This window comes from Primulina tabacum, chromosome 4, assembly GCF_025594145.1.
Source record: "Primulina tabacum isolate GXHZ01 chromosome 4, ASM2559414v2, whole genome shotgun sequence".
NCBI classification, from domain to species: domain Eukaryota; kingdom Viridiplantae; phylum Streptophyta; class Magnoliopsida; order Lamiales; family Gesneriaceae; genus Primulina; species Primulina tabacum.
This window is the reverse complement of record NC_134553.1, coordinates 26,914,804-26,933,190: the sequence shown is the minus strand read 5'-3', so window position 1 is coordinate 26,933,190 and position 18,387 is coordinate 26,914,804. Positions and strand designations below refer to the sequence as shown.

The window sequence follows — 18,387 nt, the reverse complement described above, 5'->3', positions numbered from 1 at the left end:
TTTCAGCCATCGATCTCTGTTCCTCGATCGCAACTCGAATAACCTTTAAAAATTACATTTTAATGCAACAATGTAAAAAAATATATTTTAAACATGTCAATATGCACCACATAATTAATTTATGCAATTAAAACATTTAATAATAATACAAAGAATTTAATAACTCAAATGCATGTGGTTTTCGTGGACCTCTAAATTTTCGGGGCGTTACAATCTTCCCCCTTAAATTGAATTTCGTCATCGAAATTCGCTTGTCCTTAATAACCCAAAAACAATATAGTCTAATTCCACCACAAAGCCAACATGCGTTGAAATCAAATAATTTTTTATTTCATAACGTATCACATATAAAAATTCAAAAGCATTTAAATCATATACCCAAAAACCTAGTAAACATGTCACTAAACATATTATTCATGTCATCATGCAGGTAACATCATATTAAACCATATAAAGCATGTAAACTTACAATTGAGGCTTGACGACTGATCTTTCTGGTGCTGATGGTGGCACAACCCTTTACAGGACCTTTGCTCTGATACCAACTGAAACGTCTGCTTATTCGTTTTCTAAAATGTACTAGAAAATGTTTTTTTTTTACCCACTCGATTTTCGGCCATGACATATAACAAATGAAAATATTTTTATAAAATATTTTACCCATTTAAAATAAAATACCTACCAACTACCATTTCAAAATCAAGTGCAATAGTCATAAAATGAAATCGTCAACTGTTTTAGCAAATCTAAAAAGCAATAGTTTGAAAAGTATAGCCCACACTATAACCTCTCAAAAATCACTCATAAATAAATTTTTGTAAAAATATCTTTAACATCAATTAAAATCATAAATCATAACTAGTGCGGAAAACAAGCGTAGGTTCTCGGGTTATGTGCACCTTCAGTCCATTCGGATCAACCATCAAGACCTCCATAAACATTATTATCATAATCACCTGCATCAATCACACCTAGTGAGTCTAAAGACTCAACACGTCATATCCTTGATAAAAATTAATACGTAATACAGCTAACATATAACAGTGAAAAATACTTGTACTTAAAATATCGTTTTAATGAAAATGCATAAACTTTAAACAATAACATTTTCATGATGCATAAACTTTAAATAAAAACATTTTCATAATGATGCAAGAACTTTAAACATAAACATTTTCATAAACTTAATCATATCATCCTCAACATATTCATATTCATATTATCATCAACATATACATATTCATTTTTCCTTTCGTTGAATTCAGATCGTTAATTGTGACTTTCGTGTTCATCTACGTCTACGTCTACGTGTTGGGCGATGGATCCATCTACATGAAACCACAGTACTGGGCGGCGGGGACAACAGCAACACTCTCACCGGTCAACTGGGCCTTGGCCTTACGTATTAACATATCATCGTATACATCTACATGTCCGTATCCAAAGAAACACGATCGTCGGGCTCCCACAGAGACCATAACACTCACGAAATTTCCAACATATCATCGTATTAGTCACAATTACTTCACTTCCTTCAACGATTCATATTCTCATCACTTTATAAAATTTAAACATGCATATAACGTTTTTCTTTTAAACCAAGCATGCAACATGTCTTTTAAATGTCTACGTTAAATCATAAAATCCATATACATTTTAAAAATAACATTTTAACATATAAATATCCAAGAACATTTAAAATAATCATATTAACATCAAAACATTTAAAATAACATATTGACATGTTAAATCATAAACATTAAAAATAAACATTTTGACATAAAAATCCTTATACATAGAAAATTCCATAAACATTTAAAATAATCGTTTTAACATATTAAATTCTATAAACATCCATAACCATTGAAAATAATCATATTAGTACCTAAAACAGCATTCAGGACACTGCCATGACGTTTACTAATTTCTACGTATAAAAAGACCGTTTTACCCCTAGACGTAAAATTTTACGTTTTTGACTTTTTCTTAATTTAATTGACTCTAACATGTCCCAAATAATTATTTAAGCCTACATGAATTTTCTCATAATTTTATTTAGCTTAAATCGAGGACTTTTAATTTAATCTTTAAATATAACGTATTAAAGTGTTTTAACCCCAGATTAAACCAAAACTTAAATCGAGGACTTTTAATTTAATCTTTAAATATAACGTATTAAAGAGTTTTAATCCCAGATTAAACCAAAACTTAATATAAAATTTCAAAATTCAAAACTTAGACTTATAATAATTAATTAAGCTTAAACCTAATTTTTCATAATTTTATAAAGCTTAAAACTAGGCGTTTCAATTAACTCGTTAATTAGCGTTTCGTGCGACGATTAAATCCCGAATAAATACAAAACTCAATATTTTGATCCCAAGTTTTAAACATAACATTTCTAATATTTATTCTACCCTTCCAAGTCATGAGCCACCCCCGTGGATCCATGGGTTCATTTTTAGCCCTTTAATTTTCGTTTTTGACACACTGACGAACACACTGAGCCATCTCCCAATTTACTCGAGTCACGCCCGAGCCACCTTGAGCCAAAACCTAGCCAACCCATCTAGGGACCTTTCTGAAAAAGCCCAGCCAGTAAAACAAGCCCTGGCCCGACCCAAAGCTTGCTGGAAACTCACTCAATTTCTGCATGATTTATGCGTGAGACTCCCATGACCCCTAGGACTCCTAACTAGTCTAGGACTTCTCCCAGCCCTCAACCACTTGACCCTTCACGACCCTAACCTTGCCTGGACCACACCCGGACCAAGCCTAGACCAACCCAAGCCTTGGAACTCAAGCAGCGACCCACTGAACCTTGACAGCACTTCACGCACAGCCCTTGCTTCCATGCGTCTACCTCACGTTTCTCGCACCAGCAGCCAGCCCAGCCGTCCCACACCCTGGCCCGACCCTTGTGCAGCCTCCTAGGACCCTAAGGACCTAGCCTAGCCCAGCCCAAAGCCCCTAGGCCGAGCCCCTTTCTCCCTGCACACCAGCAACAACCTGCGCTATTCCTTGTGCTTCTCGGGTGGGAGTCCTAGCTTGCTAGGACTCCTCCCAGCCCTCCTGACTCGAGTCCTAGCGTGGCTAGGACTCTTCCCTTGACTCAACCACGTCCCTATCTAGCCCTGGTACCAAGCCGAACCCAAGCCCAGCCACAAAACCCAACAGCCGAACCCCTAAGCTCACAACCCATACCAGAATTCAGTCCAGCTTGTTTAATTCACGTGTGCAGCATTATGGTGATGTTCTAAGGCACTAAACTCATATAAAACAATGCTTGATCATAACCTATATCATGGCAGCCCCTTAACACATACAAAACATGATTTTTGAAATAAAAAACACAAGTTTAAAACACATGTGCATGAAGTTACGAAAATTCAACGTGTGTGCCATGTTTTTCCTCAAAAATTATGCATAAACAATTACTATGGTGTGATGATGAGTAAAAGGAGAATATGGCGTGCCTTTGCGTATTTTACGTACGAAAAACCGTTGGCGATTGAAGAACGGGGACGAAGAAACGACGGCTTGAAAATCCTTGCTACTTTTGATGCTTTTTCCTTCAACTTTTGTGTGTGTGTGTCGTGTGAAAATTGAGGGGAGAATTTTTTATTTGCTAGGAGAGTGGGGCGTGTAGTGCCAAGGGTTTGGGGTAGTTTAATTGCATATTATATAGTTTAATTAATCCTTGAACAAGCTTAGGCCCATTAGGTAGTTAATTAGGCCCAATTAAGCTCATTAGTGATTAATTAAAATATTAAAAATAATTTTGTTTAGAAATGTTTGTGAATTTATTAGCCGGATTTCCAAAAAGCTCATAATTTTGTCGAAAAACCAACACCGATAAAAATTATGTCCCGGCGTATAAAATCACCTCAAAATCTCTTATTTTCAAAAAAATAAGAAAAAGCATCACCTATTTTTTAAATAATTAAAAAAAATTATTTAATAAAAATATTTTCTATTTTTCAGCCCTCGATCTCTGTTTCTCGATCGCAACTCGAATAACTTTTAAAAATTACATTTTAATGCAACCATGTAAAAAAATATATTTTAAACATGTCAATATGCACCACATAATTAATTTATGCAATTAAAACATTTAATTAAAATACAAAGAATTTAATAACTCAAATGCATGTGGTTTTCGTGGACCTCTAAATTTTCGGAGCGTTACATTTATTGTTAAAGTAAATAATCATATTTTATTGCAAAACAATTTTAATTTAACGATGTAATTCTTGATCACCACCACAATAATTTAATAAAGTAATGAAGTAAAAACATAATTTTCACTTTATCATAATAATTTAATTAATATACACACACATATATAACTTATAATACATTCATTTGATTCATAAATTATCCATCTAAAAATGACGAAAATTCACGAATCCAACAGTATATCTACCAATCCACAAGTATATATGCACAAATCCACAAGTATAACCCAAAAATGTATCCACAAATACGTAAAACCCAAAAATATATCCACAAAAGCAAAATTGTATATCCACAAGTATATCCTAAAATGCACAATGATGCACATGATCCATTTAAGCACCTATATAAGAGTAGACGAATTCGCTCCATTAACTTCTAACTTCATCATATTGAGATTGATTGTAATATTGGTTCTTGATTGATCCTGCAAACTGAAATATAAGAAGTACAAGATGCATTAGATAAATAAGATCATTCATCCAAAAAACATAACAATATCCACAAATGACAATGTATTATTCAGAGCCAGTTTCAGGATATATTTCAGCTTAATTTTTAGGAGATTCCACACTTCAATCTATACAATAGTTCTATATTCTGAAATCAAGACACTAAAATCTCTATATAATAATTCTAGCTTCTAACATCATGCGAGTAGTACTCGCATGCCATGGGTGATGTTTTTTCAATATCCTTGAACTTGTCGAGCTGATCGGGAACATCTGAAAGAGCAAATAGTTGAGGTTTCCCTTTCTTCTACAATTTAGAATATTAATTCAAGTATTCTAAACTAAACCATTTTCCAAGCACCATATATGACAATTACAAACACAAAATCAAGAGAACATTTAAAGTACCTGTGCGTTGGAAAAATTATCAACTCTTTAGGCCAACCAACAATGGCTCTAACTACATCATCGACGATTCTTGGTCCAGAATTAATTGGGATTGGAAGTTCTGATTCTTCATCTAAGACAACAATAATAGATACCTTGAAGTTTTGCTCTCCAAGGCACGCCTGCAAGTCAATATAATACAGATACAAATCAATCAATAAAGACTACAACAATCATTAGATATATGATAATACCCTTTGTGTGGAAGTCTATTCAATAGCTCATGATGGAAAAAATTGTCTTAGTGAGGGACTAGAAAAAAGAGATGAAGAATCATAAATCATTGTGCATGTTTTTACTCATTATTCTTTTCTTAAAGGTTAATTCTTATTAAATGAAGAGCTCATCAAAAGATGTCTAGAAAACATTTGAAGCAGAAAAAGAAAAGATTGCTATATTAACCCAACAAGCAAAACAAAACTTAATTGAAACCCAAACGGATAACTCAAAATATAAGTCACCTGAATTCAGGCCAGCTGATAATACTCCAGAAGCAGCCAAATTAGCCACAACATCATAGTGTGTGGTATTACCTCTAATCTACTGGTCAAAAAGGATACAAAAAGAGAATTCAATTATTACATAAAAAAGGCAATAATCAATACATCAAACAACAACAAGAATATTTACATATATGAGCAGCAGATAAGTGTTGGGACATCGTGTTCTCGTACCCAAGACGCAGAGGAAGTTTAAATTTTTTTCTTAGGGCGTCGTGTGGTTAGAAACATTCATAAGGAGTTTAGAATTATACCTTTGTCTTCTCAACATGGGACTCCAAACTATTCCAGTGTTTAGACGGATATAGCCCTTTTTGTAAATCCCTACGAACTGCTCTTCTCCTTTGATTGCCTAATTGAGTCCATAATCGAAGACGGTTTTTCTCGTTTGGTTGGCTTGTTGGAATCCTACTCCAACAATAAAGACATCGTAATTAGTAGAGCAGGAGGCGGGAGGGAACTATGAAACTTCAATCACTTAGAACAAGTGTTGAAAAAGCTTACCACAGCTCCAATACACACGATTGCTTGGTATTTTCGTGATTTTCCAAGTTTCTCATCAACCACGCCAATTTCAAAACTAACAGGAACCCAAACAACCTAAAGTAAGATTAAAAAAGATGCAATTTTTCAGCTTTACGAACAAAAAACCAACACATATATAGGATAAAATCTTTTAGTCAAACAATTTTCCATATAATACTAAAGCACAAAGGCTAAATTAAAGTCAGTCTAACAGAACACATTGCAACCAGTAGCACACAATAAAGTTTTCCTTATAGGATTGTGCTATATTTTACATGTCTCCACTAATATTTATCAGTATATCATTATCATGATAGGAAACAAACAAAAATGTTACACATCATCGCACAGCTGTTTTCCCCAACAGTTTTTTTTTGTACTTGATAAGCACGAATTTTATAGCATTTTAAGGATTTTATTTTGTCGTATTCGTGGTTATCTGACGTTTTATTCCGAGTTTTGCGCTTTATTCGTTCTATTATTGCTATTTGCAGGTTTGACCAAAAGATGATTAAAGCTAAAGAAAAGGAAAGAAAGTCAAGCTTCGCGATGCTATGTCAGAAATACCCGGAAAAATAGGAAATAGCACAAAGAAGTACCCGGACCCCTACACGGACCCCGTGTAAGGGTCCGTGTCTTAGAAGCCCAAGGAAGATTTTGACAGAGTCTACACGGACCCCATGACGGACCAGTACACGTGGTCTGTGTCCATTAGCATCCGAGAATGAATTTTACAGTGTCTACATGGACCCCGAGACGGACCTCTACACAAGGTCCGTGTCCAGCGTTTTTGGAAATAATTTTTAACATTGCCTACATGGACCCATTCCCAGATGTATGCATGGTGTCCGTGCCCTTGAGATCAAACTCAGATTTGGCGAAGATTTTATAGAGATTTTGGAGAGATATAAAAAGAGAAAACATAGATCATGAAAGGGGACTTTTGGTGGGCAACGTTTTTGAGATTGAAAAAGAATGCAGAGAAGACGGCGACGGCTTGGGAGAAACGAGAGAAAACCGCATTTCACACGCAAGATCCGCGTACCATTGCTGAAATTTTCTCCTCTCTTATTTTCTTATTTTTATTCATAAGTTCGAATATTAGATTTTCTTCTAGTTTTAAATTTATGAAGTAGTCTTTCGTGTGATCGGGACCACGACAGGAACAAACTTTTGATTCTGTTCATTCATTGGATTATTTGATTTATGAATTAAGTTTATGTTATTGATTATTGTTTGCGTAATTTTCATGCTTTTAATCTGGCCAATTATTTGCATGTTTGTTGTTCGATCTTGACTCGAAAGAGAATAGATTGAATTTAACTTCAAAAATATTAATCAACACACGGTTATACCGACTAGAATTATTATTCGGTTTCAATGTGCGATTGTAGACGACAGCTGTGATTCCATCGTTGAATAATGCGTTTTTGTTTAATTAAATTCAATTAGAAATAATTGAATTGTTGAATGAAAATAGGATTATAAATTCTAGAAATAGATTTATAGTTAAATTAGAGAATTTCATCGTGACATCAATAATCTGTGGTTGAATAATTCCAATGCATGAAAATAATCAAAGTTTGGACCGTTGTGTGTTCTGGTCATTTTGTTGAATTTGAAAATTACCCAAGTTTCAACCTGTTCTCCAATATCGATCTTTGTTATTAATTTAGCATAATGTAATTTAATATAACTAGTTTAAATTAACACCAAATCATTTGTTATTGTTTGCCTAGATTAAATCGAATATTTTGAATTTTAGTATTTAAATAATTCTCTCTGTGGGATCGATACTTGGAATTGTCGTCCATTTACTATAACTTGACTTAGTCCGCTTCGCTAGAGTTTTTTTCCAACCGAAATCGTTGGTCAAGTTTTTGGCAACGTTGCCGGGGACTATTTGTTTAATATTAGGATAAATTATTTATTTGAGACTAGGCATTTATTCTTAGTTCTTTTTTATTTTAAAATTTTTAGCATTTTAATTAATTTTGTTCCAATTTGTTACATTCTTTAGGAGCTTGAATTGTTCACTTGAATTTTGATTGCAGGAGTCTGCTCGTGTTATATGAGCCGTGATCAAGGCTTCGAAAATCTAGTGCCACTTGATCTAGAGATTGAAAGCACTCTCTTCCGCATCCGTAGAGCTTGAAGAAACAACAACTTGGCTCTTGAATTCGAATCTGAAGAGGAATCTGAAATAGAACTTAAACCAGAATTCAAAGACATGGCCGGAGAAGAGGATGAGCGTACTTTAATGGAGCTTCATAGACCAGCGTTTGGAGGTTATGGCTCTAGTATTGTCCGCCCTACAATTCAAGAAAATACATTCAAGCTGAAGCCAGCCATCATCCAGATGATTCAGCTCCAAGTCAAATTTGGAGGATCATCTTCTGAAGATCCCAATGCACATCTGGTGAACTTTCTGTGAATTTGTGATACAATCAAGTACAATGGGGTGAGTACTGATGCCATTCGACTAAGATTATTTCCATTTTCCCTACAAGGAGAGGCTATGGAGTGGCTTCGAGACCTTGCAGCTGGTTCTATCACTACATGGGATGGATTACTCGAGGTCTTCATGCACAGGTATTTTCCCCCAACTAAGATTACACAATTGCGAAATGAAATCACATCGTTTAGACAGCGAGATGGGGAATAATTGAATTCAGCATGGGCAAGGTTTAAGAAGATGTTGAGAATGTGCCCAAGACATGGTTTTTCGATAGGCCAGCAGGTTGAGACATTCTACTATGTGGTGGATCCACCTGTCAGGTCTATGCTTGATGCAGCAGCAAACGGTAGCTTATACAGGAAAACGCCAACCGCAGCACTTGAAATCATATCTAATATGGCAGAGAGCAATGTAGGCTGGCAAGACAACAGAAGCGAGAAGAAAGTCGAATTCCTTGAGATGGATGCTTTGACAGCGATCACAACAAAGCTTGATGGATTGACACATCAGATGACACAGTTACAAACAAATAGATCAACATCAGTCAAGCCAGTAAATCAAATTTATGGAAACGCCGAGATAGTTGGTGGATCATCTGGCGACATGAAGGTCATGCTAGATATGTCTTGTGAGGGAATACAATGCTTTTGAAGGGATTCATTGAACTATGTGGGAAACCAAGGCCGACAACAATATAATCCATAAAGTTTCTCATATAACCCAGGTTGGAGGAATCATCCGAATTTTTGGTGGAGACAAACAAAAAATACTGCTTGAGCAACCATATTTCAATCATCCACAACATCCTACACAACAAAAGCCTCCTCAGCAACCACCTAAACCTCCGCATGGTACTGGACCTTCTATGCTACCGAGTTTCAAGCCACAAGATAGCAAGTCAAATCTTGAGGACATGTTAGCAAAGTACATAGCCGGAAACGAGATGAGATGGCAAAATCATGATGCCATGATGGAAAGGGTAGAGACTCAACTAGGGCAGTTGACGACAAAAATGGCTACACGAGCTCCGGGTTCACTACCTAGTGACACGGAAAAGAATCCGAAGGGTGTCAATGTAATCACGGTGACATCTCCCATAAAGCAAGAGGTAATTGATGTTGAGGGAAATGTGAAAGAAAAGGGGTCATCCAAGCAAAGGTCCGAGGACGCAAAGGATAAAGGTAAGTCTCTAAACTCAAACCCCACTATTGATATTAATTCACTCCCTTTTATCCAAAGAGCAAAGCAACTGCAACTGGATACTCAATTTTCAAAATTTCTTGAGATTTTCAAAAAGCTGCACATAAATATCCCATTTGCAGAGGCTTTAGCTCAAATTCCCTCCTATGCTAAATTTCTTAAAGATATTTTATCGAACAAGAGGAAATTAGTGGACTTTGAGACGTTTAAGCTTTCAGAGGAATGTTCTACAATTTTACAAAATAAATTACCCCCGAAGCTTAAGGAGCCAGGTAGCTTCTCTATTCCTTGTACCATAGGAACTTCAAATTTTAGTAAAGCTTTGTGTGACCTAGGTGCAAGCATTAACTTAATGCCATGCTCATGCTTTGAGAAGCTGAAAATAGGTGAAGTGAAACCAACTACAATTTCTCTACAATTGGTTGATAGATCAATTAAATACCTTAGGGGAGTTGTAGAAGATGTGTTGGTAAAAGTCGACAAGTTCATTTTCCGGTTGATTTTGTTGTGTTGGATATGGAAGAGGATCGTGAGATCCCTCTTATTTTAGGTAGACCATTTTTAGCAGCTGGAAAAGCTCTGATAGATGTATACAAGGGTGAGTTGGTGTTGAGATTGAATGATGAGAGTGTGGTGTTTAATGTTTTTCAGTCCATCAAATACCCCAATGATACATCTTATTGTTTTAGAATTGATACTATTGACGAGTTTGTTGAGTGTGGTTTGCAGGGATTGTTATGTGAAGATCCTTTGGAAATTTGTTTGACCCATACATGTACAGGAGATTTGGAAAATAAAGAGACCGAGGAATACATGCACTATTTGGAAGCAAGCAAACCGATTTCAAAAACGGTAAACTCTAGGATTGGGGAGCTTGGGCATGTCCCAAGACCCTTAAAATCATCCATTCAAGAAGCCCCAAGCCTAGAGATGAAACCTCTTCCTTCTCACTTGAAATATTTATTTTTGCTTAATAACGATATACTGCCAGTGCTAGTTTCCTCCACTTTGACAGGGACAGAAGAAGAAAAGATGTTACGAGTTCTGAGGAAAAATATCAAAGCCATAGGGTGGAGTATTGCAGATATCAAGTGGATCAGTTCCTCCATGTGCATGCACAAAATTCTGATGGAGGCCGACCACAAGACATCTACCCAACCTCAAAGGCGTCTGAACCCAGCTATGCAAGAGGGGGTCAAGAAAGAGGTGATAAAGCTACTGGATGCAGGTATTATTTACCCGATTTCTGATAGTAGGTGGGTAAGTCCAGTACAGGTTGTTCCGAAAAAAGGTGGGATCACGGTCGTAAAAAATGAGAACAATGAGTTGATTCCTACCAAAACTGTTACATGGTGGCGTGTTTGCATTGATTATAGAAAACTTAATGACGCCACCCGAAAAGACCATTTCCCCCTTTCTTTTATTGATCAAATGTTTGAAAGGTTAGCTGGACAACTCTTCTACTGTTTCCTGAATGGTTATTCGGGTTATATGCAAATTCCCATTGACCCTGAAGATCAGGAGAAAACCACGTTTACCTGTCCTTATGGAACATTTGCATATAAACAAATGCCATTCGGTCTATGTAATGCACCAGCAACTTTCCAACGATGCATGATGGCAATTTTTCATGATATGATTGAGGACTTTATTCAAATATTCATGGTTTATTTTTCTGTCTTTGGCTCTTCGTTTGATACGTGCTTGATTAACATGTCTAAAGTCTTAGAGAGATGCAAGGAGTCAAATTTGGTTTTAAACCGGGAAAAATGCCATTTCATGGTAAGAGAGGGAATTGTGTTGGGGCACAAAATCTCAGAAACGGAGATTGAAGTTGATAAGGCAAAATTTGAAGTAATTGAAAAACTCCCAGCCCCAACAAACATCAGAGGAGTGCGTAGTTTTCTAGGACATGCAAGGTTCTATAGACGCTTTATAAAAGATTTTTCTTGCATTACTAAGCCACTAACCAATTTGCTGATAAAAGATGTGCACATTGATTTTTCTGATGAGTGTATGCAGGCATTTTAGGTTTTGAAGGAGAAATTGATCACTGCGCCTGTGATGATAGCACCTGATTGGGGGTCACCGTTTGAGGTGATTTGTGATGCAAGCAACACAGCTCTAGGATCAGTGTTGGGGCAAAAGAGGGAGAAATGCGTCCATGTCATCTACTATGCTAGTATGACACTGTCAGCTGCCCAACTAAACTATGCTACTACAGAGAAGGAGCTTCTTGCTGTGGTTTTTGTTCTGGATAAATTTAGATCATATCTGATAGGAAGCAAAGTTGTAGTGCACACTAACCATTCCGCTTTGAAATACCTAATGGCCAAAAAGGATGCAAAACCACTGCTCATTCGTTGGATTCTTCTGTTGCAGGAATTTGACTTGGAGATAATCGATAGAAAGAGGGCAGCGAACCAAGTTGCAGACCATCTCTCGCGTTTGGAGAATCCAAGTCCTGGTAATGAATTTATTCGCGATAATTTCCCGGAGGAACAACTTTTTGAGATAAAAAATTTACCATGGTATGCCGATTTTGTTAATTATCTATCCAGTAAGTTTATTCCTCCCCATTTTACTTATCGGCAAAAGAAATTTTTTTTCTCAGATTTGAAATATTATTTGTGGGAGGATCCTTATTTGTTTAGGATATGTGCAGATGGTATAGTCCAGAGATGTATTCCCCAGGAAGAGGTAAGTGAGATTTTGTTTCATTGTCATGCTTGTCTGGCTGGAGGTCATTTTGGGGCAACTAGAACTGCGTTAAAAGTCCTCCAGTCCTATTTTTATTGGCCTACTTTGTTTAAGGATGCGCATGAATATGTTACAAAATGTCCAAATTGTCAGCGCACAGGTAATATCTCTAGGCGACATGAATTGCCTCTCAATAGCATTTTCGTGTGTGAGATATTTGATGTATGGGGTATAGATTTCATTGGTCTGTTCCCAGTTTCTTTTGGGAACAAGTATATTTTGGTAGCTGTCGATTACGTGTCTAAGTGGGTGGAGTCACTTGTATGAAAAACTACTGACTCTAGGGTTGTCATTCAATTTTTCAAGAAAAATATTTTCTCACGTTTTGGCACACCTAGAGCTATTATTAGCGATGGAGGTACTCACTTTTGGAATCGTCAATTTGACAGTTTGTTGGCCAAGTATGGAGTCCGAAATAAGGTGGCCACACCTTATCATCCTCAAACTAGTGGCCAATTCGAGGTCTCAAATAGAGAACTTAAACGTATTCTTGAGAAGACTGTCGACGATTCAAGGAAAAAATGGTCTAGCAAACTCGACGATGCACTTTGGGCTTACCGCACTGCATTAAAACCCCCATTGGCATATCTCCTTTTAAATTATTGGATGGGAAGTCGTGTCACCTACCCGTAGAACTTGAACACAAGGCTTACTGGGCTACTAAATTCTTAAATTTTGATGCTAAAGCCACAGGTGATGAGAGAGTGCTGCAACTAAATGAAATGGATGAGTTTAGGCTAGATGCTTATGAGAACGCCAAGCTTTACAAGAAAAAAACCAAACATTGGCATGATCAGAACATCGTCCATCGAGAATTTGTGGTGGGACAAATGGTACTGCTATACAATTCTCGACTGAAGTTGATGCCAGGTAAGTTGCGTTCACGGTGGTCAGGACCATACACCATCACGCAAGTTTTCCCTTATGGGACAGTGGAGATCACTAGTGAAGCAACGGAAGCATTCAAGGTGATTGGACATAGGTTGAATGTTTATCACGGTGGTACCATGCCCGATGAGCTGACCTTCGTGGATCTACAGGATCCAAACTGAATAAAGGGAGTAAAGTCAGGCCATCGACTATAAATTTAGCGCTAACTGGGAGGCAACCCAGTGTATAGTTTTATTTTTCCTTCATCTTTTATTTTAGTTTTCGTTCTTTTTGTTCTATTCATATTTCGTGAGCTAATCTCATTGAATGGTGGTGAAGGTAGTTTATTCATTAGTGGTGGGATATCTCAAGTGTGGGGATTTTATTATGACCAGCGGACTGAGAACGTCACGTAGGCCAGGGAAGTTTCTGTACAATTTGTGCATCTTGTGTGCTTGATCGAGTTTCAATTTTGATGCGTAGATTAATAGAATTTTACATTCCTGGCTTCGCATTTGTGTTTGGGTCGTAGTATGTGTAGGGTATTCTATTTAAAAATAAAAAATAAAAATAAAAAAAGTAAATTCCAGAGTCGACACGGACCCCCACCAGGACCTTTAGACGGGGTCCGTGTCTCAATTTCACCAAAGTGCCGATTTCCAGAGTCTACACGGACCCCTACCCAGACCTTCAGACGGGGTCCGTGTATGCAATTTCAAATTTTCCCCCTCCCCGAACCTACACGGACCTCCCCCCGGACCCCTACACGGGGTCCGTGTCTTCTAATTTGTGCAGACTCAGAATATAATCGCGACTTCCCTTCTCCCAATCACTCAAATCCCCAAATCACTAAATCCCTAAAAACGAAAGCACCGTTAACCACCACCACCATACGCCGCCGCCCAGAACCGTTCGGTATCCTCATCACCATCACCATACTCTCGCCACCTCCGCCTACTCCCACAACCCCCAATATCATCACAACCCCTGCTCCACCAACGCTGTCGCCCTACTCCCGTCATCGCCGCCATACTCCCGTCGCCGCCACCCTCCACTTTTTGCGCAATAACATCTCATTTTTTTCTGGTAAGCGTGGCTATTCCTTAACTCCAGTATCCGACCACCCGCATGAGTATTGTGGATTACTTCAGATTTGCTGTTGGGGCATTGTTTGTTCTTGGATTTACTTGTTACTACTTTTAGTGTTTTCTTCGGGTTAATCTGTTGTTGAGCATATTGATTGTGGATTGATTAGCGGTACATTGGGATAGGCTTGAATTGGTTCGGAGTGTTTGTGATAAATTGTTGGATTTTTGTGATTGAACTGTTGGGGTGATTTGCTTGAGTCGGAATGCCTCCCTGAAAACAGACTGTTAAGCGCGTGCGAGGCGGTGCCTCCTCCTCTTCTGGTTCCGCCAGATTATTAATTGATTCCTCTAGGTTCACCAGCCGAGAAAATTTCGAGTGGTACTCGACGCTTCATGAGAACTCAGTCATTGTGGAACGTTCTATTCATCCACGTATTGACCACAAAGTGCCACTCCGAGCAGAGTTTGATAAATTTGGTTGGGGACCTCTCTTCGACCTCACCGGCCCTTCCGGTTTAGTCTTGCAATTCTATGCAAATTTTAAGGAAAAAGACAAAATCGGGATGCAGTACATACGTACGTACGTCAAAGAGGTTACTATTGACTTAACTAGCTCATCTCTGGCTGCTATAATGAATGTCCACAACGACGAGCCTCCGGTGGTCTATAATCAATTGGACCTTTTCTTGTCGGATATCACCTTCCGGATCCCGCATGCTCGGAGCCGTCTCCATTATTTCACATCCTTAAACGGCTCCCGCTCCAGCGTCCTCCCGACATCCCACCCACTGCTTGATCGCCTCATCTGCTACTTCACGGGAGAAAATATCATTTCGAGGAAGGCCGGAAACAATGAGGTTCGCCATATGGATCTTTATATCATAGATAAGATATTGAATGGATTGGGGGCCATTCCTGCTATTCTAGTGGCATCGATCATTATTTCCCATATGCGTTCAGTCTCCCACATCGATCCCTCCAAGAATAGGACACCATATGCCCCCTTTCCCATCATCATCTCCCGCATTTTCGCGGCCCACCGTGTCGATCTCACTAGTGAGACTTCCTTCCTCCCCACCTCTACACAGATGCTCTCACCCCAGGCTATGCAGGGCATGTACTTCATTTTCAGGCAGGGTCTTGGTACCGAAACCCAGGAAGTCGACATATCAGTCCCCATCCCCGTGATCCACCGGTTCATCCCCCTACAGCTGATGAGCGCGCCTGGGAAGATCAAGTGGAGGAAGAAGCAGCAATGGATGCCCGAGTAGGACCTCAGGTTCATTTTCCACCGAGACAGCGCAACACGAGAGGCACTCGTCAGGTCGTCTCGGCCATATTTGACTGCATTGACGACTTGCGCACACGAATGGCTCGACTAAAGCACCATGCCAGGACGCAGTCGTATTCCGATGATATATATGCGCCGCCTTACGACAGATCCGCACTCGATGGCCTAAAGAATTTGGACGTAGGATCTGACGACGAGTAGTTAGCTTGTTTATTTTATGACTTGTGAAGGCTTTGGATCAGTTTTCTCTTTTTGTGTTTTTCTTTCAGATGTTCTTTGTTCATTTTATGGCACTTATTATTCCTGATTATCATCTTCTGGGTTTATTCGTATGCTTGCTTGTTTTTCCTATTCCTTTTTACGTTTCTTTGTGTATTCGATGCGTTCTTTTCAGGAGTTGATGAGTTCTACACCATTTTCACCACTTACTCGACATTTTTCCAGGGAAGTGTTTTTGTTTTAACTGTCTTGCTAATTCAATTTTTATTGCATTACAATAAGGCCAGTGTCGATTTCAAGTGTGGGGGTGGGTCAGTGTTGTTACACATCGTTGCACAACACTTTTCACGTAGGATGGTACTGTATCTAGTGAAAGAAATCTTGTTTTACTTGATAACCAGATTAATCTGTTCGATTTTGGATCACCCGGGAAACTGCTTTATGACTAGTATTGAATGAGAGGAGTCGTAGTTTCAAGGAGAGAGTCAGACATTAACCAGTTTTGTATTGACATTTTATTCCATGCACGTAGTCACATTTTTTATCATTGATGGTGAATTGGTGCAAGGTAAACTTATGGAAAAAAAGAGAGAGAAACAACTTAGAACTCTTCTGATTAGCCCTCGAAGCAAAAATACGAACGATTGTGACTTAGGGATAATTTAGGCGATCTTTGGACCGTTTGAGCCTTTCAAGCCTACCCGATACATCTTTTATGCCTGTAAAAATCTAATGGTGTGTGTCAATGACACACAATTAGGCCACATTTGTAATTTATTCAATGCCCCACATCAACCACCTCAATTTTATCCTATACACTTTTTCCTACCTACTTTTGAGAGAAATAAACCTTCTGTACACATTGAAAAGTTCAAGATACTCCAATGAGTTGAAGAAATATGTTTGAAGGAATTGATGAATCATTATTTATGAAAAAAAAAAAGAAGAAGAAAGAAGGAAAAAGTGTATGATATTGAATACACCCGAAAAATCTGTGGGTGAAAGTTGAAGGACAATGAAAAGGAAAGGAGTTGATAGAGCTCTAAAGATGATAAAAATACAATAATTGGTGGTGAGTTAAATGTTGAATGAAGGCACTGCAGGAGTATGTTTATTTTCTCTCACTTTTGATTCCCATGTCTTTTATTGTAGCCGTGAACCTTGGCCTTACGTTATAAGCTTGAAAAGACCTATTAACCAAGTCAACATCGTTCAACATTTAGCAGAGAGGGGTATGAAAGTCGAGCATATAGGGCGTTTCCAAAAAAATTTAAAAAATGATGATGAATATAAGTGATCCTGAAACCAAATAGCTGTTAATGAGTATAAGTTTTGACTTTCAAACTACACACATCTCGTTCTGCTGATCTTTACTGGGTAATGTTTGAATCTTAAATTGCGATGAACACGAATCTGGTGATATTCGAAACATGATCTTTTGACCGGGTGTGATAGAATTTGACAAATTGAGAAGTTTTGATTGTGCTACTTGAGTTCTGAATCTGAGATATTTCCCATCTTTATTTTATGTCTGATTTGTTCGAGGACAAACAAAGGTTAAGTGGGGAGGAGTTCATAAGCACGAATTTTATTGAGTTTTAGGGACTTTATTTTGTCGTATTTGTGGTTATCTTGCGCTTTTATTCCGAGTTTTACGCTTTATTCATTCTATTATTGCTATTTGCAGGTTTGACCGAAAGATGATTAAAGCTAACGAAAAGGAAAGAAAGTCAAGCTTCGCGATGCTATGTCAAAAATACCCGGAAAAATAGGAAAATAGCACAAAGAAGTACCTGGACCCCTACATGGACCCCGTGTAAGGGTCCGTGTCTTAGAAGCCCAAGGAAGATTTTGATAGAGTTTACACATACCCCGTGACGGACCGGTACACCGGGTCCGTGTCCATTAGCATCCGAGAATGAATTTTACAGTGTCTACACGGACCTCTACACAGGGTCAGTGTCCAGCGTTTCTGGAAAGAATTTTTAACAGTGTCTACATGGACCCATTCCCTGATGTATGCACGGGGTCCGTGCCCTTGTGATCAGACTCAGATTTGGCGAATATTTTATAAATATTTTGGAGAGATATGAAAAGAGAAAACCTAGATCATGAAAGGGAACTTTTGGGGGGCAACGTTTTTGAGATTGAAAAAAATTGCAGAGAAGACGGCGACGGCTTGGGAGAAACGAGAGAAAACCGTACTTCACACGCAAGATCCGCGCACCATCGCCGAGATTTTCTCCTCTCTTGTTTTCTTATTTTTATTCATGAATTCGAATATTAGATTTTCTTCTAGTTTTGAATTTATGGAGTAGTCTTTCTTGTGATTGGGACCACG

The 18,387-nt window shown here is 38.1% G+C and overlaps 1 protein-coding gene across 1 annotated transcript; it reads left to right on the top strand.

The window, feature by feature from the left end:
* Window positions 1-9,285: 9,285 nt before the first annotated feature.
* On the top strand, window positions 9,286-13,630 carry LOC142541930 (uncharacterized). Its single transcript, XM_075648378.1, has 4 exons — window positions 9,286-10,209; window positions 10,266-11,672; window positions 11,850-12,678; window positions 13,272-13,630. The coding sequence occupies exons 1-4, from the start codon at window positions 9,286-9,288 to the stop codon at window positions 13,628-13,630; spliced, it is 3,519 nt and encodes a 1,172-aa protein (XP_075504493.1).
* Window positions 13,631-18,387: the final 4,757 nt, after the last annotated feature.